We start from the raw sequence: 25,376 nt of genomic DNA on the forward strand, positions 1-25,376 counted from the left end.
CACCGGACACACCAGCCGAGGCTAAGCCGAAGCCAGTAAGGAGCACTGCCGGTCATGGTCGGGGACCCTAGGCCCTCAGCCACTGGGCTGTGGCGTCACTGCGGAGCGTGCCCCTGGGAGGTGGACTGGACAAGTGGCATATAGCCAGGGTTGGCCCACAGGGAGCAGGGGATGGTGGCAATGGGGGACCGCGGGGGCTCCTTTCCCATCCTCTTTCCCCGCCTGGAGTTCCAGTTTGTTTCTGCCAATCTCGTGGGCTCCACCCGACTCCCGGTGGGCATCGAGGTCCTCAGGCTGGGGCCAGAGGCTGAGCAGACACCTGAGCTCAGGCTCAGCTCAGGGGCTGGGGGCGACAAGGCCGGGCTGAGCACCCCTCCCGCCGCCGAGCCCTCCGAGCGGGCATGTTCATGTTCCAGTCCTGGGGCCCGCGTCTCCAGCTCCAGACGCATGTGACTCAGCCCTGCCGGCCTTGCCAAGCCGTCTAGACCCGAGTGTCTCCCTGCGGAGGGGGTGAGCCCGCCTGCCGCCGTTTCCTTTGCCGCCGCCCGGGGCTGCCGCGCCCGACCCTCCCCCACCACCGCCTGCGTGCCTGGGAGTGCTAGGGCAGGAGCGGGAAAGCCACAGGTCCCCAGGGGCCCAGACCGTTCCCCCCCATTTATGGGACCTGGGGTAAGAGGGCAGAGGAAGACCCCTCAGCCCTTGCGTTCCCCCATCCAGCCAGGCTCTACCCACACCCCCCACAGGTGCCTCAGGCCTGGAGCAAGATTCACCCTGCGGTCCCATCCTGTGGAATGTGCTCCTGCAAGAGCTTGTGGCCTGGGGTGAGGGGAGGTGATGGTGATACCCCTTGGCTCTGAGCGCCCCTCGACTGCAGGAGGTGGGGGTGGTGCCCTGAAGCAGGAAGCCTAGGGCAGGGGCATCATGGGGTGTGAAGGTGGCACTGTCTTGCATTGCCTTGGTCCTTGCCCCAGCATAGGGACTAGAAGTGACAGGAAGAGGAGGCCAAGGTCCTATGGCAGCTTCCCCATCCTCATATACCAGTAAACTCTCAAGGTGGACGCAGAGGCCTAGGATGAGAACATTTTAGAGTTGACAGTTTGCAGTCAGCTCCTAGGTGGGCACTGCTGCCCATCCAGGGTTAAGACCAGAGACCACTGGACTCCTCCAAGCTTACAGTGACAGCAGGCCCACTTCTGTAAGGCCACAGTGGCAGCGCGGGAGTCCTCTGGACTTATGGGATGCCAGTAGCGTGTGCTTAGCCAGGCCTGTCCCCCGGCCGCAGGGCAAGTGAATGACAGCCACCTCAGGGAAAGTCAGTGTCATTCTTGCTCTGTGCACCTTTTGGGTCTCATTGCCCACATCAAAGTTTGGGGTCCCTGCAGCCTGAGGCTCTTCCTGATCTCATTTGCAAGCTCCCACTTTCGTGTTCTCCATCCTTCCTTCCATGTGCACTAAGAGGGTTGGTTTCTGAGCGTGCTCCTGGCTCGCACAGATGGCGTGGGCTGGCTGCAAGACCTGGGCGCAGAGCCTGCAAACCAGGATGCCTGGGTGGATGGGTGGTCAACAGCTCAGCATGGTAGCTCAGGAGCAGAGGAGAGAGGCCCAGGGAGGAGGGGGAGGAAGGGGAGGAGGAGGAGGGGGAGGAGGGGGAGGAGGAGGAAGAGGAGGGAGGAGGAGGGGGAGGGGGAGAGAAAGGAAGGTGGAAGAAGAGGGGAGGAGCAGGGAGAGGGAGGGGAGGAGGGGGCAGGCCCCTGGCCTTGCCTTGTCTGGGGAGTCCCAAACTCAGGCCATCCTCAGCCTGACATCATTCCTCTGCCCCATCTCTCCCCCAGTCCCACGGCAGGCATGGCCACTTCCTTCTGCCATGGATGTGCCGAGCTTCTCACCCTATAACTCAGTTTTCCCCCTGAAATCAATCTCTCTCTCTCTCTCTCTCTCTCTCACACACACACACACACACACACACAAGGAGCCTGAATTTGGTGCTCTCTGCCCTTATTGGGGAGCTTCAGGGGTGGGGAGGGGAGGGGTGGAGGGAGCCTTAGTCCCTCGAAAGCGCCCCAGGCTCCCTGGTTCAGGGTTGATGTGGCCCCACGAAGGGCTTCAGCTCAGACAACGTTCATCCCACTGGCCGTGCCCCCCTGGGAGGCGGCGCCTCCTCAGGTCTAACTCCAACAGCTGGCAGATGCGGCAGAAGCCAAGCTGCCTTCTGGGTGGAGAGGAAAGCCCTTGGATTTCAGCTTCCTTTGATCAGTGGTGTGGACTGGGGGCTGCAGCTAAGACTCCCATTGCACCCTGGGGTCTGCTGCTAAAAGCAGTGTGAACCCCAGGGCCGAGATGCTCACGAGGACTTTCTCTTGTCCCCACGCCCTCCACAGGGCAGGGAGGCCAGCTGATTGAGTGAACCCAATTGCTTGGCCATACATTTCTGTGCCCACTACACAAATTGAGAGGCCTCACCTGCCTCCACCACCCACCAGCCCATCCCTGGCATGGTGGGGCCAGCGCCTGTCAACTGGCCTCATTTTCCAGTCTCTTTTCCAAGCACCAACACATGGCTAAGGGCCTGCTGGGACCCACGGCCAAGTCTCCCCCATGATCGGGAGGTTGGCTCTTGCTGCATGTGACACGCAGTTCTGCCCAGGGCCCCACAGCCTCCCACTAATGCCCCACTTCCAGGTCGATGGGTCCTTCAGCTCCACTTTTGGCCCCTGACCCACCCAGGCCTTCCTCATAGAACCCAGGGTCTCTGGGCTAAAATGCCCCTCAGAGATCTTCCTCCCCTTCCCCATTGTACGAATCCATCCCGCCACATCTCTGTCCACGTCCCTGGGCTCGCACGCCACCCAAGACAGGGAGCTCCCTTCCTCTCTGTGCAGTCAGTTGGTGTTTAGATGGTGCTTTCTTGAAGAAGTGCTTCCTTGTATTGAGCTGGAGTCCACATTTCCAGAAGCTCCTACTGCTGGGCCCCTTCTTCCCCACTTCCTGAGAGGCCCAGCAGCCTCTGTTCCCACTCCAGCCTCCAGCCTTTCCAGTGGAAGAGGCCTGAGAGGCGCTATGATTCAGGGTGATGTGGGCAGGGAGGCTGCTGCCTCCTACCCGTGTCTTCAGCAGCCATCTCCACGGGCTCAGGGCTGGCCAACAGGTCTTCCATGCAGGGGGATGGCCTGCATGACCTCTTGAGATGGTCTTCTCCCCTCAAGGCCAAGTTCCAGCCTATGCCATAGACAGAGCGGCTGAGCCGGGGAAAGATCTGCTTAGCGCACTGGCTCCACCGGGCTGGGCGGAGGAGGGAGATGCTCTTCCAGAATACACAGGCTGGTTTCTTCCCGATCCTCAGGAGCAGAGGATATGGGGAGGGTGGGGGGAGGCTGCCACACTGCCGTGGTTTCTCCTGCCAAATTCCCCAATGCTAGGAAAGATCCACAGAAAAACCCACAAGAATTTGAATGTCTGAGCTGGGGCTGTGATTGAAATGAAATTTTCTAAAAAGAAAAACAAAAACAGAAAAAGAGAGAGAAAAGGTTAAAAAAAAAAAAAACAACCCAAAGCCCCTGCCAGCCCTCAGCTTTCAGAAGGGCCCAAGGCAGCAGCCACGTGGAAGGGTGGAGAGGGGCCGCATGGTGCTTTGCAGGTGGCTGGGCCCGTGGCTGGGGCTGTTGGGCCTTCTCTCCATGTCCCTTCAGCACAAGTTTGGAGGCTCCATGTCATCAAAACATTCAATAGGGAACAAGGCCCTGCCCCACCCTAGTGGGGCCTGTGTCAGGGCCTCCCAAGGCCAGGCTGAGGTCCTTTCCTGTTGCCCCTGATCCTGCCCGCTCCTCCCAGGACAGAGCTGAGTCCTCTCCTGTCACTTGGATGACTTAAATGCCTCGTACCTGGTCCCTGGGTCTCCCTGACTCTGGACTTGCCTCTGAACCACCCCCTCCAGGAGATGGCAGGGCAGGCGTAGAGGGGCATAGAGTCCAGCAGCAGCTCCTTCCTGCCAGGTCCAATCAGCAGTGCCAGGGGTGGGGGCATTCAGTGAGCTGGGGGCTTGGAACGCTTGGGCGAGGAGGGGCTGATGAATTTCATTCCACACTCATTGAGTTCGAAGGGCCTGAGACATGCAAAGCAGTTGGTAAGTGGACAGGGCAGGAAGGAGCCACAGATAGACTGGGGCGGGGTGAGAGTAAGGGGAGCGGGGCCACCCAGCATGATGACGATGGTGAACATTTGCATGGTGCTTTGACAGGCTAGGCACTGTCCTGGGTATCTCATAGGAATTATTTTATTATTTTAGAGACATGGCCTTGCTCTGTTGCCCAGACTGGAGTGGCATGATCATAGCTCACTGCAGCTTCGAACTCCTAGGCTCAAGCGATCCTCTTGCCTCAGCCTCCCAAGTAGCCAGAACTACAGGTGTGCTCCACCACATCTGGCTAATTTTTAAAGTTTTTGTGGAGATGGGGTCTCACTATATTGCCCAGGCTGGTCTTGAACTTCTGGCCTCAAGTGATCCTCCCGCCTCTGGCTCTGAAAGTGCTGGGATTACAGGCATGAGCCACCATGCCCAGCTCATAGAATTATTACCTCATGCCATCCTCATTAGCAACCCAATGAAGTGGGTGTTTTCATTATACCAAATAGGTGAGGGCGAGGAGGCACAGACAGGTTAGGTAACCGATGCAAAGTCACACAGCTAACGTGTAGGCATGGGATTGGAATTCAAGAAACCTCCCTTTAACTATGGCGTGAGCATGGTAAACAGGAGACAGAGCCCCGCGCTGGGAGAGGGAAGCTGAATTCCCAGTTCCGTTCTACATCCAAGGCTCCCCTTCTTCCTGCTGGGGACCAAGGTCCCCGCAGCTGTGGCCCAGGAGAACCCGAGCGAGGCAGGAGCGCCCCCTCCTGGACAAGCATCGTGTCCTCCTCCCGGCTGCCGGCAGGGCGACGCCAGCAAGGCTGGCGACAGAGAGCCAGCGCCAGCCCCAGATCGGCCTGAGTTCCCGTCCCGCCCCGTTCCCCGTGGCCCGGCCCCTGGGTGGCGCTGACGCTGGCGAGGGAGCCCGGGCGCCCGCTCCCGCCGAGCCGCGGCCCAATAGGAAGTCGCGGCGGGGAGGGGTGGGCGGGGTGGCGCGTGATTGGCAGGCGGGCCGGCCTGTGGGGCCAGGGCGTGGGCGGGGCGCCGCTGCGAGCGCGAAACATGGCGGGGCTGGGTGCTGGCGGCGGCGGTGGCGGCGGCGACTACTACGAGGACAAGGATGAGCACAGCATATTCAGGGCGGCTGTGGAGGTGTTCAGGAAGCTGAAGGTGCCGCGGGCCCAGGGAGCCAACGCGGGTGGGGGGCCGGGCGGGGCCCTGCTCGAGGTCGGGGCGGGCTTGCCGCGGAAGTCGGCGGCGCCACGCGGCCTCTGTGGCAGGTCCTGGCTGCACCTTGTTACCCTGCAGCGAGGGGCTGCTTGTGGAGCATGCATCTTTGCTCTTTGGGGTGCCCCGGGCCTTTGCGCTTGCTGTTTGCATGGCCCCGTGTCTGGTAGTTGGGGCCAGCGCCACGGATGGAACTCTGCAAGACCCGGGCTGGGCGCTTGGAGCAAGTGCAGAGAAGGACTGAGGGAGGCCCTGGCCTCAAGGAGCTTGAGGGGTCTGGGGGAGACATGGGCAGAGCCCAGTGCCACTCTGTGAAATCAGCGAGACGGGGGCTTGGCGTCAGATGCCAGGGCTGGCCTCCAAAACCCCTCAACGCAGCAGTGAGGAAGCGGGACCCATAAGGCCAGGGAGCTGTCCCAGGTCCCTTTGGCCCACTGACGGCTCCCTCTGCCCCGCTTCCCCCTTCCCACAGCCCCGCTCCTCTCCCTCCCCTCCATCTCTTCCTCACTCCTCTTCACTCTGCCTGCCCCGCCCCCATCCCCGCCCCTCCACGGCAGGCTCTGTGGTCCCTCTCCCTCTCTCTCTCCCCTTTCCCTCTGCCCGGGAGCCTAGATCTGATGTCTTAGGTGTTGCTCCTAGGGCTTGCTGCCACAGGAGCCCAGAAGGGACACACTTGAAGGCATGCGGGCAGCAGGCCTCAGGAGGTATGGGTTTGATAATGAGGGGATGTGAACTCTTGGCAGGATGGAAGGAGAGCTGGGGGGGGGGGTGCTGGACTGCAGGGCATGTGTGAAGGGAGGCGTCATGAGAGCTTACAGAAGCGCCTTGGCACCCTTCAGTGGTTGTGCTTCCTAAAGCTTCTGGCTTGCCCTTTCCTTGCTTAGGACCTAAACTGCCCCTTTCTAGAGGGTGTGTATGTCACAGGACCAGAGACGATTCAGGAAATTCTGTGTAGCCCCTCGAAGCGTCGCTTGGAGATTCTGGAGTGGATGTGTGTACGGTAATGCCCTGCTTTCTTCCTCTTCCCATCTGGGGGGGACACCGACGCCTCCCAGCCCACCTGGGGAAGATGGGGTGTGTGCTCTCTGTGATAGCTATCCTCCCAGAGGCCTCCCTGAGAGCAGCTGGTTAGGTGGGAAGCGCCGACTACTGAGCCATGCTCAGACTGGAGGTGAAGTGGCTCCCAGCAGTGCCGGGCTAGTCCACCCGCCTCCTCGATGCTGTGCTCAGCTGGATTTTGGAGGGTTTTCCTTGCTTTAACTACCACTTTGGAAATGCTCTATGTCAGTCCTCTCAGTCTCAGACTAGGAAGCTGAGGGTCAGGCTGGAGCCATGAACTGTCCTGGGTCTTGCAGTGCAGAAGTGACAACCAGGGCCATGGCAGGGTGGAGCTCAGGCTCTAGCAGCCCTGTGGAAAGAGCCTCTTTCTCTGCATGATGTGTGTGTGTGTGTGGGGGGGGCTGCCATAGTGGCAAGCTCCTAGGGCTCCCTAGTGAGAGTCTGAGGCCTCAACAGCTGGGGTGACATCCCCAGGACCTCAGTGTTGTGCCAGGCATGGAGCTCGGGGCTGGGGGTACAGCAGTTGGACTGTGTCGCCCTGAAGGAGGAGAGCCAGTGGGAGGCTTGAGCTGTGTGTGGCTTACAACACATGTCTGGGACTTCCATGCAGTCTGCGTCTGGAATCTGTTCTGCTCACCAGATCACTTTTAAGGCAAGGTGCTTACGAGTGGCCCTCGTCACGTGTATTGGTGTGCTGCTGTCAAGGCAGGGCTGCACCATGCCAAGGGTGAATAACTGCGACTGTGACTGTGACTGTAGAGTCTGTCACAGCAGGAGCCCCCAAATGGCTTAAAGGAGGGCTCAGTGAGCCTTTTCTGCAAAGGCCCAGACAGTCAATATTGTCAGTCTCTGCCATTGTGGCACAAAAATAGCCACAGACAGTGTGTGGAGGAATGGGCAGGGCTGAATGGCAGTAAAACTTTATTTACAGAAACGGGGCTTGCTTATGGGCTGACTCCTCTCTGGGAAGAGCTAAGTGTTGGCATTAACTAATGGCAGATTATTCTGCAACAAGAGGTGATGATTGTTCATTCATTAGATACTAACTGGCCACAGCATTAAGCCCCAGAAATACAGAATGGAAAGCCAGCTCCTGGCCTTGGCAAGCCTGTGATCTGGGAGGTGAGAGCTCAGTAGAAGGATGGTGCCCGGGCCCCACTGGGACAGAGGGATGCCAAGGTGGCTGCGAACTACCCAGGGGAGGCCATGTCTTCCGGGAGCTGGTGGCTGGGTACACTGGGGCTGGAAGGGAAGAAAGTGCCCCACCCCGGAGGAGCAGGTGCCAGCCTGGGGCCAGTGCCAGAGGGCCCGGTCTGCACCCCCAAAGCCATCCGGCACCACTGTTTCAAGAAAGAGCTCAGAGTGTTGAGGAGTTCTCTCTTTTCCCCTGGTGTGGTCTCTTTTTTTTTTTTAACTGTGAGAGGAATTTTCATTTCAGTATTCAAATGCACATTTCTGAGGTAAACTTTTTCAAGTGTTTTTCCCTAAGAATTTGTGGATATGAAATTAACATGACATAAGATTAACCATTCTACAGTGTTATTTAGCACATATACACAAGCAGTTCACTCCTGAGAGCAAGTGGACACACGGGGTGGTGAGGGGGAGTCTCCAGCCCTCTCAGGCCTCACTGGCTTTGCTGTCGCCTTGCAGGGTCTGCCCCGCCCTGCAGGACAAGTTCAGCTCACTAAAAGGAGCCCCGGCAGAGGTGAAGATCCAAGGTAGGTCTCATTAGAGGAGTGTGGAATTTGGTGGTAAATTCTGGGCAATTCTGGGCAATTCTGGGCTTGTTTATAGCCTCCTTCCTCAGTCGTAGTGAATTTTGCACCAGACTGGAGTTTTCTTTTGAATGGTGCACACTCTGTGGATGTTGCTAGAGCCTTCTAGAATCCCGATCCCCTGATTCTAGGCATGGGGAGTGTAAGAGCTCCTCTAACAGGGATCAAGAGCGTGTCAGTCCTCCGCAGCACTGGTAGGCAGACATGGTGACTGTTGCTGGCACCATTGGTGGTTCTGTCTCCCCGGCACGTGTGCATGCCCTCTGCACGTGGCGCTCCTGGGAGCATGCCTATTGCTTCGTGCCGGGGCTTGTCTTCATAACTCTTCTTTTCCATCATTTCTTGGTAGAAACTGTCCTTAACCCGGTAATGACTATTAGATGGCTAACTTTTCACCTTCACAATGATGTCTCCAAAAGTCGATGGAATTTCAAAGGTCAAATTTTTCATGGGCCCGTGTTTGTTCTGACCGCTCCAGGGTGGATAAACTGGACCCTGGAGCCCTGATCCATGCCCCAGCTGGCATTGCCAAATTAATTATCCAGATAGTCGTCCCTACAGCTGAACTGGGCCGGAAGAACCGGATGTTGTATCTTGCAGCAGCCTGTAGCCTGGCTTGGGCCACATAGAAGTACTGTCCTTGTCCCTGGAGCTGTTGTGTCTGATACTTGCCTACTAATGGGACCACCCAGAGGCCATGAGATGGCACGTGAATTCTCTAACACACACAGACACACATGCTGACCCTGACCTTGGCCCTCAGGCTGGGCCCTAGTCCAGCCACAGCCTTGACCTCACCATTCCCAGCCTCAGTTTCCTCTTTCGTAAAGTGGGGTTGAAAACTCCAGTGTTGCTTACCTCTTTAGGGTGTGTCAAAGAATGTGAGAGAAACCAGGACAAGTAGGGAGCTAGGATAGTTCTGGAATTCATCTGGCAAATATTAAAGGAGCACCTACTGTATACAGGGCTCTGTTTTAGGTGCTGGGGGTGTAGCAGCCAACTGCTGCACTCCCAGAGCTTCCGTGCTAGCCGGGAGAGACAGGCGATGGACAGGCAAGGCAGGAAGATCCTCAGAGCATCGGACGGTGGGAAGCGTTGTGAACTGCCAGGCGAGGCCAGAGCGGTGCCTGGGTGGCTTGGGGGAAGGGTGGTACTACTGAGGTAAGGTGGCAGGAAGGGAGGAAGTGAGCTGGGCAGGTGGCAGGAGGAATCGTGTTCCAGGCGAGGGAGCAGCGTGTGCAAAGGGCCTGAGGTGCGCTTGTGTCTGGCACCTTTGAGGACCAGTGAGGAGGTCCGTGTGGCTGGAGTGGACTGGAGAGCAAGGGGGGAGGTCAGGCTGGGCCTTGTGGGCCACGGAAGGATATTGGCTCTTACTCTGAGGAAGGCTAATGCTGGATGTTGGGCTTAACAGGACCCCTGGGCCCACGGTGGCAAGAATAGGAGCCCCAGGCAGCGGCGGGGACACCAGTGCAGCTCGTGCAGTGGCTGATCCAGGCGAGAGCTGGGGGGCAGTGGAGGGGGAGCACTGGTCAGATCCTGGGTTTAGCGTGAGGGGAGGGTTGGCTGGACTCGCTGTGGGGGAGAGAGGGATCAGGGAGGTCGTGAGGATTTGGGCTTAAGGGCTGTGGGGGGCGGGCTTCCTTGGGGGTACAGTTGGCCTTTGTGCAGCATCTGCAGGGTGGCTGAGTGCCTTCACACGGACGCTCTGCTTGCTTCCCGCGACACACCTTCCAAAGCAGGCGCCGTGCCGGGTTGCACCTGTTCTGTCATTGCGGCACGTAGAGGTTGGAGAAGGGTCCTGCCTGTGAGAGGATCGAGGGTGTTGCCACAGGGTAGGTGGGGGGACAGGGCTGGCACCGCCCCAGGCTTCCTGGCTCCGAGTCCTGGCCTTTCTCCGCATACCAGGCGGTTACTTAGAAGATGTGTTTGGGAATGTGCCATGCGGGAACTCAGGTTCCCCATGTGTAAAATGGAACCAAGGCCCACCTGCTAGGGTTGCCGGCAAGATGGTAGGAGATGGTGACATGAAAGACCTTTAGGACATCAACACATGCGAGCGGTGGTTCCTTTTGCTTTGGCCTCACGAGGTCTCCGAGGGCGGCACGCAGCGTGTTTTGGCTGGCTTCCGCTAAAGCCAGCGTTGGAGAGCCCACACATGGAAGAGTGTGGGCACAACCCCTTAGTGGCAGGAGAGGAAACTGACACGCAGAGAGTGCGGGTCACACGGCAGCAGGCAGCTCTGGCACCGGGGTATGTCTTCCACCTGCCTCTGGTCCACCCCGGTCCTGGCCTCGTGTGTGCTGGGCTGCAGGAGCACCCTCACCGTGGAGCCTCAGCGCCCTGTGTGTCGTGAGCCCCCGGGATATCTGGTGTCGTCTTCTGGTTGGGTGGGCGCTTGCAGTGACAAGGTCTTTGTGCTCCGACAGAGATGGTGAAACTAGGCCATGAGCTGATGCTGTGCGCGCCAGACGACGAGGAGCTCCTGAAGGTAAGAGGGGGAGCTCATCTGTCCCCACAGAGGGCGTGCATGCTTTCTGCCCTGGGCTGGGGACCTGGGTGATGCCGGCATGGGGATGGGAGCAGTTTCTTACCCCGGTGCCTTTGAGGTTCCTCAGGCCCCCGAGCTGGCCGCGTGCCTGGGCAGGCTGTTTCTTGAGGTGTCCCTGGGGCGAGAGCTGCTAGGATTCTCTTGGGCAGACCCTAGCTGTCCTTGGGCACAGGGGAGAGGGCGACTATGGAGATGGAGGCAGATCTCTGGCTGACGATGACCAAAGGGACAGAGAGTGTGTCGTGTCCTTGGTTGATGACTACATTCTTGCCCAGCACTTTGACAGTAATTGTCACAGCCACCCTCGGTGGTAGGGGAGGTGACGAACAACTCACTTGAGGTTGCAGGGTAGCAGAGCCAGGCCCCCACATGCTGCCCACCCACGTGTTTCTACACAGAGGCCCCTGCCCACCCTCACACACCTGCAGCCAGTCAGGAGACCCCTGCCTGCCCTTAACATTTCTGAATTTTGAAATAATTATTGTCACTGTTTGATTATTATGAATACTGTTGCTGTGACCATTCTTGTGTGACTTTCCGACTACATACCTCTTGGGTATGTTGCCACGTCTGGAACTGTCGCTGGGTCACATGGTAGCTCTGTTGGCTTCGAGGCAGGAGGATCACTCGAGGTCAGGAGTTCGAGACCAGCCTGAGCAAGAGCGAGACCCCGTCTCTACTAAAAAATAGAAAGAAATTATATGGACAACTAAAAATACATACAGAAAAAATTAGCCAGGCATGGTGGCGCATACCTGTAGTCCCAGCTACTCGAGAGGCTGAGGCAGGAGGATCGCTTGAGCCCAGGAGTTTGAGGTTGCTGTGAGCTAGGCTGACGCCACAGCACTCTAGCCCTGGCAACAGAGTGAGACTCTGTCTCCAAAAAATAAATAAATAAATAAATAAAATAAAATAAATGAAGTAGTAAATTGCATTAACTGTTTAAAACTTTACTGAATTTTCCAAAACAAATAACACGTATTATTTTATATTTTTTAAAATAAAGAAAAATAAAATGGAATGAGAATTTGTGAAAGTACTTTTTTTTTTTTTTTTTGAGACAGAGTCTTGCTCTGTCACCCTGGGTAGAGTGCGGTGGCGTCATCATAGCTTATTGCAGCCTCAAACTCCTGGGCTTAAGTGATCCTCCTGCCTCAGCCTCCCGAGTACGTGGGACTACAGGCATGCGTCACCATGCCCGGCTAATTTTTCTATTTTTGGTAGAGATGGGGTCTCACTCTTGCTCTGGCTGGTCTTGAACTCCTGAGCTCTAGCAATCCTCCCGCCTCGGCCTCCCAGAGTGCTGGGATGACAGGCGTGAGCCACCGTGCCCGGCCTGAAAATGGTTTGAAGAGGGGTACTACCTAACGTGGGTGCTGAGGTGGAAGTGGTTTGCCGTGCACCTTACCCCATCACGTTGGCTTCAGCCGTCGCTGGCCTTGTCCTGGAGGTCAACCTGACAAGTGGGCCACCATCAGGTCCCTGTGGGCCGTGTTCTGTCTCAGCAGGCCCTGCTGCATGTCACACGCCCACTCAGTAGGCTGTGCTGTTAGCTCTGTGATAAGCACACAGTCCTGTATGTTTCTGCAGCACCTGGCATGTTCCGAAGTGTGGTCCTAGGCGTCATGGCAGCCTGAGGCGGGGGCCGGGCAGGGAGCACTTGATGGCGGAAGCCTCTGAGGCCAAAGTCCCTGAGCTAGTCCAAGATGTGGCCAGGCAGGGACAGAGGGTGGCATGTAGGGCAGGAGTGCCTGGAACAGCTGCCTCTGCTAAGCTGAGGTCTAGCCAGTGAATGTGTGTGGCCTTCCCTGCCCAGGGCTGTGCCTGTGCCCAGAAGCAGCTACACTTCATGGACCAGTTGCTGGATGTAGCCCGGAGCCTGACCATTGGATACTCCAGGTGCTCGAGGTAAAGGTTCTGATGGCCCAGATGGGTGCCCTGGGCAGTCTTGTCTTGGTTCTAGATCTGGAGCTCGTGTGACTGGGGGTACGTCTGCAGCTGGGGTCTCACTCCCCTTCTGGGGGCAGCAGCTTGCTGGCAGCAGTCGCCTACTGCCCCAGGAGCTAGGGATGCCGGCTGAGGCAGGACACCCCCCTCGGGGATCTGGCTGGCCAGTCTGGGCCAAGCAGTGTATGGGCAAGGGGTGGCTGTGTCCTAAGGATGCCGGGCTGCTGCCCAGGGTCCCGGGTGTGAGTTGGAAGGAGCAGTGTGGGTCTGGGAGAAGATGGGCCGGGCACGTTGGAGGTGGGTGAGCACCCGGAGTAGTGGGGCTCCTTTTCCTGGCCTCGGCCTGGTCTTGTTCTGCCTCTTGGATCTTCCATGTGGGACCAAGGGCCTGCTGGGTCAGTGCCACAGCCTGTGATGGCGAGGTCCTGGGTGCCTCTTTTGCAGCCTGAAAAAGTACTTCAAGGACACCATGGAGAAGAACGAGGCGTTGCTAAAGGAGCTCTTCTCTAGCCCCCACCTGCAGATGCTCCTGAACCCCAAGTGTGACCCATGGCCCATGGACATGCGGTCCGTCTTCAACAAGCAGAGTGATGACTGGCAGCGGTATGTGCTCCACAAGGCCTCGGCAGCCCTGCCGCAGGTTCCTGTCCCAGCTCCAGCCCCACCTGGTTCCATTACCACAGACACCCATGGCGGTGTGGAGCTGGAAATGTCCCCCTTTCTCTCCCTGCAGCGACAGCCCCTCGGCCAAGTCTGAGAAGGAGAAGGTGGTGGAGCTGGCCAGGCAGCTGCAGGAGAGCACTGCCAAGCTGCAGGTGCTCAGAATGGAGGTGAGGGGTGCCTCCTGGCGGGGGCGGTTGGGCTTGGGGGGCCCGCTTTGTGTCCTAGGGCAAGTGACGTCACCTCCCCCAGCATGTGAGGCTTAAGGGAAGTGGCTCGTGCACGGTGCCCGACAGGTCCTAGAACACTGCAGGTGCTCACTGCACGCAGAGGTGAGGGGCGCTGAAGCTGGGCCTGGGAGCAAAGGTCTGTGCGCGAGCCGGGAAGCTTGCCCGAGCTCCCTGCTTGCCTGTGCCTCGTCACCTGTGGCCCTCCCGGCAGCCCTTGGCGCGGCCTCTTTATACGCTTATGAAAAAGACTGAGGCCCTCGCTAGCGTACGTGGCAGGATTGAGGCCCGAAGCCAGAAAGAAGGTCTTGCTCTAAGCTGACTTGCTCCGTTCAGCCCCTCTGTCTCCCCGTCCCGACTGCACGGTGTGGCTGGCCAGGCGGGGACAGTCTCGAGGGACTCTCTGCCTCCGCCTTTGCAGTGCTTTGCGCAGCACAAGCAGGGGGCCGGCATCAGCACCCTGGACCAGAAGCTGCGCCTGGTCATCTCTGACTTCCACCACCTCATCTTGGCTTTCCTCGAAGTCTATGACAACGAGCTGAGTGAGTGCTGCCAGCGCCCAGGCCCCGATCTCCACCCGTGCGGCCCCATCGTCCAGGCCGTGTACCAGTCTCTGACTTCCTGCAGCCAAGTAAGAATGGTCCTCCCTCTCGCCTGCCCTGCGCTGCCCTCGCAGACGGACAGCTCACACCCTCCCTGGGCTTAGGGGCCTCAGCAGCCCCTGACGAGGGACCTGAGGGCTGGGCCGCGGGGCCGGGAGGGGCTTGGCCTGGGTTCCCTGCAAGCCAGTACGTGGTGAGGCTCTGGGCTCCAGGCCTGGGACCTTCAGTGGGTCGGGCCAGATGCTCCTCTTGGTGTCACGGAGGGAGGGCACGTGTGTGGTGGAGGGGCGATGTGGGTGTCGTCCCCAAACCCACCGCACTTCAGCGGGTATTAACTAAGTCAAGACCCTGGGCCCTGAAGAGGTTTGCGCGCTGCCTGCGTTAGGTCCTACTTGCCGCGGTACGAGACCTTATCCCAGCCTCCAGCTTCCGTCTTTATATTGGTCTCATTCTGTTTTCACATCCTACCCAAACAAATCAAGATGCATTCGCTCTTGTACATGACCAAGAACCGTGCCAGACAGGCGACAAATGCTTGCCTGTCTGTGCCCATGACCGGCTCCGGCAAGACAGGAGAAAGCGGTCTCCCACTGCCACGCCGAGTAGGTGTTTACTTGTTTCGTTGTTCCACATTCCAGAACCCCAGAGGCCAACCCGAAAAGCCGGGTTTAGTTACGATTATCGCACTTGCCATATGCAGAACTCTGGTCTTGGCTCAAGGGTTTCACACCATTTATTTTGGTTTTTTCAGGGAGAGGCTCCAAGACTTCACAGCCTCTGACCACCCTGTCTTGTGAGACCCTCCAACAGGGATAGTTAGGGCACAGGCCTCTCCTGCCCTTTTTTCTTGGGCCATTTGCCTTACTCGGTCTGGGAGGACATGCAATGCTGGCTGGCATGTCACTAGGCACGGAAGGTTACCAGAGCAGCGTCATAGTGTGGCATCTCCACCAGGCCAGGAGGAAGGGGACTTAGATTCGAGAACTCTGTCTTTTTTTTTTTTTTGAGACAGAGTCTCACTCTGTTGCCCAGGCTAGAGTGAGTGCCGTGGCGTCAGCCTAGCTCACAGCAACCTCAAACTCCTGGGCTCAAGCGATCCTCCTGTCTCAGCCTCCCGAGTAGCTGGGACTACAGGCATGCTCCACCATGCCCGGCTAATTTTTTCTATATATATTTTTAGTTGGCCAGATAATTTCTTTCTATTTTTAGTAGAGACGGGGTCTCGCTCTTGCTCAGGCTGGTCTCGAACTCCTGAGCTCAAACAATCTGCCCACCTCGGCCTCCCAGAGTGCTAGGATTACAGGCGTGAGCCACCGCGCCCGGCCGAGAACTCTGTCTTTGGGGGCGAGCGCTACACGCTCGGTGTGAACTTGGGTGGGAAGCAGGAGATGCTATCTCCGGGTCAAACCAGCAGCATTTAATGCCCGCACGCACCCTCCCTCCCCAGCTACTGAAGGCAGTCGTGGAGGTCGCCGACACCTCTGTGAAAGCCACCGAGATGGTGAGGAAGCAGCAGGGCAAGCAGATCTGCTGGGGCAGTGACAGCTCTGTGATGAGTCTAGGTATGTGGCCGCCCTCTCGGCTTCTTTTCTGTGTGCACCAGCATTTGGGGAACATCTGAGGACTGGCCCCTTCTTTCTTTCTTCTTTTTCTAAAGCATCTTTTCCTTTCCTTGAAAAAAAGTACTTTCAACGGCTTATAAAATAAATATATTCATTGCAGAAAATTCAGGTAACCCAAAGGCCTGCCGAGCTAAAAATAAAAATGACGCTGGCGACCCAGAAGTGGTTGGTTGTTAGTATTTTGGTCTATTTCCCTCCATTATTTTTCCTATTACTGGTTCTTTTTAAGTTAAATGTACTCATAAGATGTGTATTATGTTTTATATTATGTTCTTTCCCTTTGACTTCATTCGAGGTGTTTTCCCATTTTTCCTAAGTAACATTTTTTTTTTTTTTTTTTTTTTTTTTTTTTGAGACAGAGTCTCACTCTGTTGCCCAGGCTAGAGTGCCGTGGCATCAGCCTAGCTCACAGCAACCTCAAACTCCTGGGCTCAAGCGATCCTCCTGTCTCAGCCTCCCGAGTAGCTGGGACTACAAGCATGCGCCACCATGCCCAGCTAATTTTTTCTATATATATTTTCAGCTGTCCATATAATTCTTTCTATTTTTAGTAGAGACAGGGTCTTGCTCTTGCTCAGGCTGGTCTCGAACTCCTGAGCTCAAACAATCCGCCCGCCTCGGCCTCCCAGAGTGCTAGGATTACAGGCGTGAGCCACCGTGCCCGGCCCCTAAGTAACATTTTTAACTGTCAAATATTATTCTAGTCAGGTACCTGCTAACATTTGCTTAACATTTTCTATTACTGGATCTGTAGGTCATTTTCAGTTTTTACTATTACACATACTGCCATGGCAGGATTTGCAGTGGTGAGCAAACGGAGATGATCCCGAGTTCTGACGTCGGGCAATGCTCGGGCAAATAATGCTGTGTCTACACGGCGGGGTTCTGCGTCGTTTCTCCTTGGTTTTCAATCTTAAAAAAAAGTGCACAGTGAATATATTTAGACATTCATCTTCGATTATGTCCTTAAGACAGAGTTCCTGCAGGGTTATGAGGCCAGGCCGTTAGGCTCAAATGGTTTCCCTTCCACTGTGTCCTCAGCAGCCCTGCGTTCGATCCTTTCCACGGTTTTGCCATTGTGTAGGTGCACAATTGTATCTGAATTCAATTTTAATTAAATTTTTCTTCTGAATAATTTTTTTGAATTGTGGAAATCTACATTAAGAAAAATTTTTTTTTTGGTTTCTTGAGCATATTTTTAATATTGTTTTAAAGCCCTTTGTCTATAAAAATAAAGAATATCCAGTTTACAGATGACAAGAAAAAGAAAAAGAAAAATTGCATTTCGGGAGGAGTCTCAACTTACAGGGTCAGAAATACGAACTGGTTTGGTATTTTCCCTGCGCTGAGTCAAACCTCCTTCATTCTACTTCAAATGATTTCAGAGTGAATACTTGTGTCACCGCAGCCCAGGTCGAGAAGTGGGACACGCCTAGCACCTCCCATGTGCCTCTTTGGTCGTAATCCTCTCCTGCCTCCAGGTGACTGCTGTCCTGACTTGGTGGCAGTTATTTCTTTGTGAGATTCACCTGTATCATGTGGATATGTAATTTGTTCATTTTCATGGCCATTTAGCACGAGTCGGGAAACTTTTCCTGTAAAAGGTCTGATAGTGAATATTCTAGGCGTCCCAGGCCACGGGGTCTCTGTGGCAGCTACTCAACTGAGCTGTTGTCGCGGGAAAGCAGCCATAGAGGATGCATAGATGAGAGAGTCTGGCTGTGTTTCTGGAAAACCTCACTTACAAAAGCAGGTGGTGGACTGTAGTTTGCCAGCCCGTGCCACGCAGCGTTCCATCAGAGGCCCGCCCTGCCCCGTGCCCAGCCGTGCCACCGTCGGTGCACGTGTGGGCTGTTTCAGCATCTTCAGCACGACTTGGTCCTGCCGTGTTGCCCGTCCCCCACTGGTAGTGCGTGAGCCATCCCATTGCTGCTTCCAGCTTCCTCACCGGCACCCCGTTGGTGGGCACGTTCTGTATGGCATCGCATCTTTATTTCGCATTTCACTGATTACCAACAAGGTTGTAGCGTTTCATACCCTTATTGACCATTGAAGTTTTCTCTTAACGTGAAGTGCCTGTTTTAGTCTTGCTCATCTTTCTGTTGGGTTGCTCGTCTCTTTCTCTTCGATTTGCAGCCCTTTTTATGTTCTGGACGCGAGTTTTTGCACGTTCAGGTTATCGCATGTATTTGCTCGCACCGTGCGGCTTAGCGCTTCGTGCCTTTCTGCGGTCCTCTGCCGTGCAGCAGCGTTCCATTTGCATGTCGTGACATGCAGCCATCGTTTCTTTGTGGGCAGAAAGTATTCGTCTCACTGACGAATACTTTTCTACTCCAGCGTCCTGAAGATACTCTTACATTGTCTTCCCAAAACTGTATAGTATTACCTTCTACAGTTAGGCCTGTAATCTTCCAAGCGTTGAATCTTGGTGCAGTGTGAGGCGGGGGTCCGCATTTGTCTCAGCACCACTGAATGGAATTCACTGTCCCCGTTGGTCTGCAACACTGCCACCTCTGTTAGTTGTCACGTGCCCACGCACGCATGGCTTTCCGGGCTCTCTATTCCATTCATTTTCTTTAAAATCCCTGCACTAATACCACATTTCAGGAGGTTAGAAAATAAATGGCAAAATAAATCCAAAGAAAAAAGATAAAGCCAGTTTTTCTACTTTGCTCTTCTTCGTTTTTAACAATACACAGCTTTACCGAGCTATAATTCACATAACATAACGCTCACCGTTTGAAAAGTATACAATTCAGCAGCTTTTAGGATATTCACAACGTTGTGTAACCATCACCACTACCTAAGTCCAGGACATTTTCATCACCCCCAAAAGAAATCCCAGACCATTAGCAGCCAGTCCCCACTCCCCTAGCCCAGCTCCTGGCAACCACCGACCTGCCGTCTGTCTCTGCGGATTTGCCTGTCTGGACGTTGCTATAAATGGGATCACACGACATGTGGCCTTTTGTGTCTGGCTTCTTTCACTGAGCATGATGTTTTCTAGGGTTTATCCACGTACTCCACTCTTTTCTGGGACTGAAGAACATTCCCTTGTTTGGATACACTACCTTTTGTTTATCCGTTTACCTGTCAGTAGACATGTGCTTGTTCCTACCTTCTGGCAGCTACGAATGTTGCTATGAAAAGGTGTGCACAAATGTGTATGTGAGCACAGGTCTTCCGTTCACTGGGGTATATGCCCAGGAATGAGGTTGCTGGGTCACGTGGTGACTCTGTAATTAACTTTTTGAGGTACTACCAGACTGTTTTATCCATTCTACCAATCTCTGCCTTTTCACCACACCGTTTCATCCACTTATACTTAACGTAAATACCGATGATCTTCTATTCCTCTTATTTCTTTAGTGTTAAATAGATATTTTCTAGCTTACCATTTTCATTACCTTATTGTTTCTTTAACTCTATTTTTTCAAGTTATTTTCTTAGTGGTTGCCCTTAGAATTATAGGTAGCATCTTAAACAGTCGAGTACCGAGTTCATTTCAGCAGTACACAGAAACGTTGCTCCAACGCAGCTTTCTTCCTTCTCCCTCCTTTGTGCTGTTATTTTATATGAATCACAACTTTATGTGTTGTATGCCTGTCAACACAGATTTATAATCGTTGCTTTATGTAATTGCCTTTTAAGGTACGTAGGGGACGAAAAGAGTCCCAAATAAAAATACTTAACGTTTGTATTTGCCTGTGTCGCTACCTTTATTGGGGTTCTTTATTTCTTCACGTGGATTTCAGTTGCTGTCTAGTGCCCCTTCATTTCAGCCTGGAGGACTACCTTTAGTGTTTCTTGTAGGGAAGGTCTGCTAGCGACGAACTCAGTTTTTGTTTATCTGGGACTATCTTAACTTCTGCTTCATCTTTGAAGGTAATCTTGCTGGATATAGAATTCCTGGTGGACGGTCGTTTTCTTTTGTACTTTGAATATGTTATCCCACTATTTGTGGGCTTCATAACTTCTGACATGAAATTAGCTCATCATCTTATTGAGGTCCGTTGCACACAGTAAGTCTCTTCACTTGTTTTCAAAATTCTGTTGATCTCTGGCTTTGGATAGTTTGATTATAATGTCTCTGTGCGAATGGCTTTGCGTTTATCCCATTTGGAGCTTTTTGAGCTTTTTCGATGTGGAGACTCATATTTTTCATCGACACTCAGCCGGGCACTTGACAGCTCTTTCTTCTTTACTTCGTGCTTACTCAGAGCCTCAAGGGCAGCCGGAGGTGAGCTCAGGTCTCTCCTGGGCAATTTCACAGCCCTGGGCATGCACATGGCCTTCCTGGGTCCCAAGACTATGTCAGAGCTTCTCAGAGCCCTTGTGGACAGCTCCTTCCCCAGCCTTTCCTCCCCGGCTTTTCACTCAGTCTTTTGTTTGCAGCAGCAACCAAGGCGTTTACCTAGAAATATTTTCCACTGATGTGCCCTCAAGTAGTGGCTTTGGGTCATATAGCCCCTGAGCCCTCCTTTGGTGACTGTCTTTGGATGAACTCTCCAGCCCACCCTCTCCTTGGGCAGCTTCCCTTCTCACTGCTCTTGGCCTTGGCACATGCCTGTCACATGAGTGCCACATGGGCACTCAGGAGTCACTTCTTGCTGATTGAACTGCACCGGAATCCTCCACTTTAAAATTTATTCTAGCATTTATCCTAGTCACCACTGCCACTAGGACTCGCACCCCAGTGTGTAGAATTGCTATTAATAAACTGTGTGGAATCCGTGCTGTCATTATTATAATAATGATCATTAGTGTCCGAACAGTGTGCCGTCTTACCTGAACTGTGGCACCATGGGGCTGGTGACAGGTTTTGCTTTTCAGATAGGCGTTGTGTGTGTCAGGCTTGCGAACCTGCAGCACTTTGTGGGCCGCCTCGGGGTCTGGAGAGATGCAAGGGGGGCAGGGCCAACAGGGCGCCCACCTCTCTCGTGGCTCCGGACTCGGATCCCATCAAGGCACCTTCCTGATTTGGTTTGAAACGAATTCCTAGGCTTGAGACATGCCCAAAGAAGGGAGCTAGCATTAAATGCACTCCAAAGGCCACTTGGAACCGTCCTTTACTTGTCCCTTTCCTATGTGACACATTGAGGGCCTTGGTCTCGATGACCTCCTCAAGCCCTGCCACCGTGGAAGGTCTGTGTGGCTGTGCCATTTCCCCTCCCGCCCATCTGCGTGCCAGTGGCCAGGCTGTGTTGGTGGCATGTCCCCAAGTATTGAAGAGAGGGGCCCAGTGTGCCCGCTGGGCCCGTGGCTGGAGGTGTGGTCCCATGTGAGCAGGGAGGGCCTTGGCGGTGTGGGCTGGCAGCTTGTCCCGTTGTCATTCCCCACACACGGGGTGTCGCCATCCTGATCGGGTGGACCTGCAGTCCCGTTTGCCTCCCAGGGCCCCTGAGACCCCACATCCGTGAAAATATCGATGTGTTCCGGAAGCGAAGCAACCCTCTCAGTGCTGGGAAGAGCGGAGGGGAGTTGAGGGCACCAGCGCAGGAGAGATGTTAACAGGTTCTGGAAGGCAGAAAGTGAACAGCACAAGGGCTGGGGACCGCTGCAGCGAGAGGACAGCCCCAGGGAGCAGCTGGGGAGCCCCGGGAGGGGCAGTGGTGAGTGGACTGGAAGCAGAGGGCGGAAGCAAAGAAAATGATTGGAACGAATGAGGAAACCCAGGCCCCTCTAAAGCCCTGCTAAGGAGAGAGGCTGCAGGAAGCGGGGGCCCCACCACGGCAGAGCAGGGGCAGCGCCAGCTACCCAGGCCCCCTCTCCCAACCCCGGCGGCTGTCCAGGGCTGGGGGAAGAGAACCAGCACCGTGGAAGAGAGAAGAAAGACCTGGGTGAGCGGGAAATGTGAGTGAACATACTCACTGTGACATCCAGATGTACCCGCAAAGCTCTGAAAACCCAGCAATGAGCAAAGACTGGAAAACAGAACGAGGCGGCAACTGTTAAGAGTACAGAGCAGAGACAGAACGATGGACGCGGGTAAGTGACATGGAGGCCCAATCCAGGTGGCGACCGAACGTGCCGGAGAAAGAGGAAGGGAGATGGAGGCGTGGGTTGCCCAGGAAGTGACAGGCAAAGCAGACTGAGTCAGCTGAGTGAGGCTTCAGATTCCAAGCACGGGGCAGATGGAACGCACAAGATGTGGCCCAGAATCCAGCCTTCTGTGATCTGGAGGAGCAGGGTCACAGCGCTGGAGCCAGAGCTTCGAGAAAGAGCCCGTTGCCTCGGAGGGGCAGCCCTGGGGGCGCTTCCCCTGAGCTCGGCCAAGCGCAAGGGCGACAGACAAGGCCTGGGCCAGGGCGGAGAGGTGCCGACTGACAGCTGCCCCCGGGGGCGGCCGGAGGGTTTGATGAAGGCAGATGCCACCCAGAGCAAAGGCAGTCCAGCACCTAGGGGGAGACTAGAGAACTGCAGGCCGCGAGAGGAAGCCCCGAAACTGGGACGCCACCGGTCGCGTTGATGGCAAGTGGAGAGGGTCCCGGGGGCGCAGTTCAGGCTGGGCTGAGCACAGCCCCTGCTCTGCAGGGAGGAGCCCACCCACCCAGCACCCCGAGGCCCATCGCCCTGAGGTACACCCATGATTCCTAGCTTCAGAGTCACCCTCGGGATGGGCAGAGGATGACACATTCGGGCTGTCACAGCACCTAATGTGAGTGTTAATGACCTGACATGTAAAAGGCAGTGTCGCAGACAGGCTGTGGAAGGGGACAGGCCGAGCAAGACGAGGAGTCCTGTGCTCAGTGGAAAACACAAAGGCAGAGCTGACCCTCTGTGGGGGCAGGGGAGCGAGCAGAAGCCCCTCAGGTCACACCCCGCAGTCACTGTCTCAGGCTGCTGCCTCAAGAGGCAGGTGTCACGGCAGCCCTGGTGCCCTCTCCTCACCCTGAAGAGCCGGGCGGCTCGGGTCACAGCGGGGGCTCCGGGCTTGGGTGGGCGGTAGAGACTGGTGCTGTTCCGCTAAGGCCTTAGGGCTGTTCCGTGTCATTGGATTTGTCACTGTGTACACATACTGTTCGTCTGGTTAAAATTGAATACACCGTCGACATCAGAGCAGCCAGCCCCTGGCTCCTTGCTGGGCCATGGGCAGCTGGCTGGGACCGCGGCCCGGGCCCCTGAGCTGCCGGCCTGGCTCCCAGGAGGGACACCCTTGGCAGCTCCCCGCTCAGCCATTTCCCTGCTGCCGGTGGTGCCTGGAGCCTGACAAGGGTCCACCAGGGAGGACACGTGGCTGGGGTGGGCCGAAGGGGCAGGAGGTGACCCTTGCGTGGATTGCCCACCTCTGCCTCTTCCGGGCCGGGAAGTGCTAGATTCACTTTGCTGTTTGTGTTTTTTTCTTTCCTCTGCAGCCGCCAAAATGGATGAACTAACACAGAAATACAAGGTCTTCGACGACAGCCTGCACAAGGGCACAGGCTAGCGAGGGAGCAGGAAGCCCTCTCAGAGCCCGGGGCGGCTGGCGGCCAAGCCAGACGGAGAAGCGGTTCCTGTTCTTCGGGCAGGGGCCCGAGGCGCCCTGGGAGGGAGGGAAGGTGGCAGGGCTGAGCAGAGGGGTTCAAACTGTGCACAAAGGAAACCTCAGGCTCTAAGAAGTTGCCTCCAGCCTTTTTGTGTCTGCGGGCTCCGCATCACTTTCTTCCCCTCTGGCCAGGGCTGCCCGGTGTCCCAGGTCCAGGCCAGCTGGCTACAGCCCTCCGGCTGCCCTGGCAGGTCTGGGCTGTGCCCTCTCCGTGTTGCTTCTGTTCTTCCCTGCCATTGCCAGCCGCCACCCCCCCCCGCCCCCCTCCTCGGGGTCCCGCGCAAGGCCCGTGCTCCCTCCTTCCCCTGCCTCCCCTGCAGGGTGCTCAGCACAGGCTGGGGAATTCCTGACGTGGCCTGACTGGTTGTCCAGGAAGCTGCTCTCTGGGCTTTGCAGGGTGACCCAGCACCTCCCTGAGAAGTGTGCCCATCACAGCCACCTCCCTCCTTGGGATCACAGGAACAGGCCCGACCCGTGGGGCCTCTGCCTCCCTCGGCCGCTGTGGGTCCAGGAGCGGGAGGGTCTCCCTCGCACCTGCTGCTGCCCGCCCCGCCTGCTCCCTGCACTGTCGCCTTTGCTTCCCCAGGTTCCCCTGCGGGCACTCAAGGCAAGGAGAGCCCGGGGAGCCGGGCACCAGGCCCCTCCTGCCCAGTCTCCTGGGGCGTCCTCCAGACTGCTGCAATGGGAGTTGGGAGGAGAGGCAGGCCTGTGGTCAGCACTGTCCACGTGCGCCAACTGCTTTACAGGCCAAGGGACTCACCTTGGTCGCCTCCCTGTGCCCCAAGTGCTGGTGAATCTTGCTGTGGAATGAGGTGCTCGGGACGCCGCCACTTGCTGCCCCAGGTTGTACCTGGCCCCCTCCTGTACTGCCAGGGCCCTGCACCTGGAGCGGCCGCTCCTATAGACCTGGGGCTCCCGCCCGCCCCTCGCGTTGCTCATCCCAGCTGCCTGTCCCCGTGGCAGCCGCTGCTAAGCGCTTGTTAGACATCAGGGATCATTACAGCCTTGAAGCAGATACCATCTCCTTCCTGGTGGAAAAATGAGCCCACAAGGTGGGTATGCTGCAGCCGGGCAGTGTGTGGGCTGCCCTGAAGTCACCGCTGCTCACAGGGGCGACGCTAAGGCCCCCATCCTTAGCACCCCTTCCCCTTTGTAGGCTGAGCACACTCCCGAGCTTGCTTCAGCCTTCCAAGGGGCAGCCTGATCTGCAGTGATGGGGGAAAGCGAGGCCTGGCCTTTGTGTGGCACATCCCAGCATGGGGTAGGCATTGACCTTGGGCCCCTGCCAGACCTGGAGGTGGGCTCAATGGAGGGCGTGGCCTTCTGCACTGCTTGGGCTTCCTCCTTGTGCCTGTGAGGAACTCCCTGGAGCCCGCATGGCCCCGGAGCCTGCCGTCCCGTCTGTAAACGCAACGTGGGGCGTGTGTCCCAGTGGCTGTGAGCGAGTGAGGGGGCGGCGAGCCGGCTGCACAGGTCCTGCAGCCCCAGGCTCCTCGTTGCCCAACAGGCGGCTGGGGGCGGGCCGCGGCTGCTGGTTAAAGGCCGCCTGGAGCAGCCTGTGCGGAGACAGGTGCCGAGCAGCAGCCCAGGAAGCCGGCCAGTGCTCGCCCAGGTAAGCCAGTGCGCCAGGGTTGGTGAGGACAGCCGCCAGGAACCTGGGGGCAGGCAGAGGCCAGTTTGGGGCTGGCACCTATGTGCCAGGGAGAAGGCCAGGAGATACCGAGCCCGGGAGAGGTCGGGGTCACCGCATAGGAGCTAATTCTAGGGGTGGAGACCCAAGGGTACTATGCCTGAGGCCTCAGCCGTGGTGTTTGGGTGAAGGGGCTGGGCCCTGCCAAGGTGCCATCATTGGGCTGCATCTGCCTCCCCACAGCCCTGATGGAGACTGTGACTATACCTGGAGGCAGAGGGCAAGGGGTTCTGAGGCCTTCCTTTTGCTCTCAGGTGGCAGGAGTGGGGCTGGCCAGGGAGGGACCCGAGAGGCAGAATGGAGGGGGGTGATGATTCCCTAGGAAGCCCCATCCTGGACAGAAGTTACAGGTCCTGGCTGCTAGATCC

The 25,376-nt window shown here is 56.4% G+C and overlaps 1 protein-coding gene across 1 annotated transcript; it reads left to right on the top strand.

The window, feature by feature from the left end:
- The first annotated feature begins 5,161 nt into the window (after positions 1 to 5,161).
- HAUS7 (HAUS augmin like complex subunit 7) lies at positions 5,162 to 23,396 on the top strand. Its single transcript, XM_069463461.1, has 10 exons — positions 5,162 to 5,293; positions 6,235 to 6,350; positions 8,063 to 8,130; positions 10,614 to 10,675; positions 12,552 to 12,643; positions 13,127 to 13,285; positions 13,416 to 13,512; positions 13,991 to 14,200; positions 15,619 to 15,733; positions 23,149 to 23,396. Exons 1-10 carry the CDS (start codon positions 5,186 to 5,188, stop codon positions 23,217 to 23,219), a joined length of 1,098 nt encoding a protein of 365 aa, XP_069319562.1. The 5' UTR covers positions 5,162 to 5,185; the 3' UTR covers positions 23,220 to 23,396.
- The last annotated feature ends 1,980 nt before the right edge of the window (positions 23,397 to 25,376 follow it).

The sequence above is a fragment of the Eulemur rufifrons genome, chromosome 30, assembly GCF_041146395.1.
Source record: "Eulemur rufifrons isolate Redbay chromosome 30, OSU_ERuf_1, whole genome shotgun sequence".
Taxonomy (NCBI): domain Eukaryota; kingdom Metazoa; phylum Chordata; class Mammalia; order Primates; family Lemuridae; genus Eulemur; species Eulemur rufifrons.

What these genes read in the sequence shown, in the direction of transcription:
- HAUS7 (XM_069463461.1), top strand. Translation starts at nt 5,186, where the DNA reads ATGGCGGGGCTGGGTGCTGGCGGCGGCGGTGGCGGCGGCGACTACTAC. An exon ending in GGCAGAGGTGAAGATCCAAG is followed by an intron (nt 8,131 to 10,613) that starts GTAGGTCTCATT and finishes GTGCTCCGACAG; the next exon opens with AGATGGTGAAACTAGGCCAT. An exon ending in TGCAGGTGCTCAGAATGGAG is followed by an intron (nt 13,513 to 13,990) that starts GTGAGGGGTGCC and finishes CCGCCTTTGCAG; the next exon opens with TGCTTTGCGCAGCACAAGCA.